The 2,017-nt window shown below is 44.0% G+C and overlaps 1 protein-coding gene across 1 annotated transcript; it reads left to right on the plus strand.

The window, feature by feature from the left end:
- The first annotated feature begins 534 nt into the window (after positions 1–534).
- LOC114041553 (vomeronasal type-1 receptor 1-like) lies at positions 535–1,500 on the plus strand. The gene has a single exon (XM_027860064.1). The coding sequence runs from the start codon at positions 535–537 to the stop codon at positions 1,498–1,500; it is 966 nt and encodes a 321-aa protein (XP_027715865.1).
- The last annotated feature ends 517 nt before the right edge of the window (positions 1,501–2,017 follow it).

A 2,017-nucleotide genomic window follows, 5' to 3' on the forward strand; every position in this document is an offset into this window, starting at 1 on the left:
TCCTCCATCTCCTGCACTTTCACTGGCTGGAATTCTCTCGCTCCTCGTCTATGGCTTCTGGATCCTCTCAATTCCTTCAAGTTCAAACTAAAATCTTTCTCTTGCCAAGAAGCCTTTCTTCACGCTCCTTGAATCCAGTGCCTCCCTCCTGTCCATTATCTCCAATTTCCATTTGATCTCCCCTCCCCCACCCCAACTTATACACTCTAAGATCCTTGAGGGTAGAGGCTGATTTTCATTTCTTTGTATCACCAATGCTTGGCACATTGCCTGGCCCCTAGTAGGTGCTTCATAAATGTTTATTGATTCACTGACATTACAGAAACAGAGCTCCACCTAGAAAAGGCCATTGCATAGACATCTCTCCCAGGCCACAAGAGGGACACTGATTGCACTGATGTTCCACGTAGTCCACATTCTCAGTGGTTCCTTTAGAATGTGAGCAGGAAATGTTCAGGAATGTCATGAACTCTTTTCATTTCTGTTCAGTCACTTAGGCTCTGAAGGAAACTTATCTTCCAAGACACTAAGGACATGAGTCCACTTGAAATCATGCTAGGTATTGTCTTCTGCTCTCAGACTGTCGTTGGGATTGTGGGAAATTCCTTCCTCGTGTTCCTCTTCACATTCACGTTCCTTACTGAGCACAAACTGAGGCCCATAGATACAATACTCACGCAGCTGGCTTGGGCCAATTCCATGCTGCTGCTCATTAAGGGAGTCCCTCAGACAATGGCAGCTTTGGGCCAGAAGAATTTCCTGGACGACGTTGGCTGTAAAATTAACTTCTATCTTTACAGAGTGGCCCGTGCTCTTTCCCTCAACATGACCTGCCTCCTGAGTGGCTTCCAGGCCATCACTATCAATCCCAACACAGCCAGGTGGACCAGGCTTAAAACCAGGACCCCAAAGTACATCGTCCACTGCAGTGTTCTATGCTGGGTATTCCATCTGATAATAAATATCACTGTTCTTGTGAGAACTAAAGGAACAAGGATCTCCAAAAATATCTCAAATCTACTAGATTATGGGTATTGCTATAATTTAGCGGTTTCTACAGATAAGGCTGCACTGTTTGCAGTTGTGGACTCCTTCCCTGACGCTGCCTCTGTTGGCTTCATCATCTATGCCAGTGGCTACATGATGTTGTTTCTGAAAACGCACCACAAAAGGGTCAAGCACATCCATGTGTCTAGGCTTTCTCCAAGAGTCTCCCCTGAGACCAGAGCCACTCAATCCATCCTACTGCTGGTGAATACCTTTGTGTGCTTTTTCTCACTCAATTCTATTTTGGTAATGTATATGCAATTTAAAAGCCCAAGACCTTGGCTGTTACATAGCTCAAACTTCCTGGCTGCCTGTTTCCCAATTATAAGTCCATTCGTGCTGATCAGCACTGACTCTCAAGTTCTGAAGTACTGCTATGCTCTCTGGGGAACCTCACAACTTTTGCCTTTCTTGGCATCTCCAGTGCTCAGCAAAGAACCCAGCCCATCATAAGCACATATTAAATGCTTATGGGTTGAATGAGTACCAAGACATCTATATCCCCAGATCTACCTGGTTCCAATAACTTCCTGTCATAGCTCTACTTAAGGATATCATCCCATGACCCATTCCCCCAGAACCAAGGACAACTGGAGATCCCTTGAGGTCTTTGTTCAGAAGCACTGTGAGCAATTTGGAAGTATGCCCAAAGGACTATAAAACCATGTATGCCCTTTGACCTAACAATACCAATACTAGGTCTATATCTCAAAAGAGATTTTTACAAAATTAAAGGGACATATATGGACCAAAAATGTTAAGCATCTCTTTTCTCATGGCAAAGAATTAGAAATTGAAGGGATGCCCATCAACTGAGGATGGCTGAACAAGCTGTGGTATGTGATTGTGATGGAATACTATTATGCTGTGGGAAATGATGACTGGGATGTTTTGGAAAAGCCTAGACCTGCATGAGATGATGCAAAGTGCAATGAACTGCGTACAAAGTAATAACAGTATTGTAAGATGA

Source organism: Vombatus ursinus, unplaced genomic scaffold (genome assembly GCF_900497805.2).
Source record: "Vombatus ursinus unplaced genomic scaffold, bare-nosed wombat genome assembly UNPS02014175.1, whole genome shotgun sequence".
NCBI lineage: Eukaryota > Metazoa > Chordata > Mammalia > Diprotodontia > Vombatidae > Vombatus > Vombatus ursinus.

What these genes read in the sequence shown, in the direction of transcription:
- LOC114041553 (XM_027860064.1), top strand. Translation starts at nt 535, where the DNA reads ATGAGTCCACTTGAAATCATGCTAGGTATTGTCTTCTGCTCTCAGACT.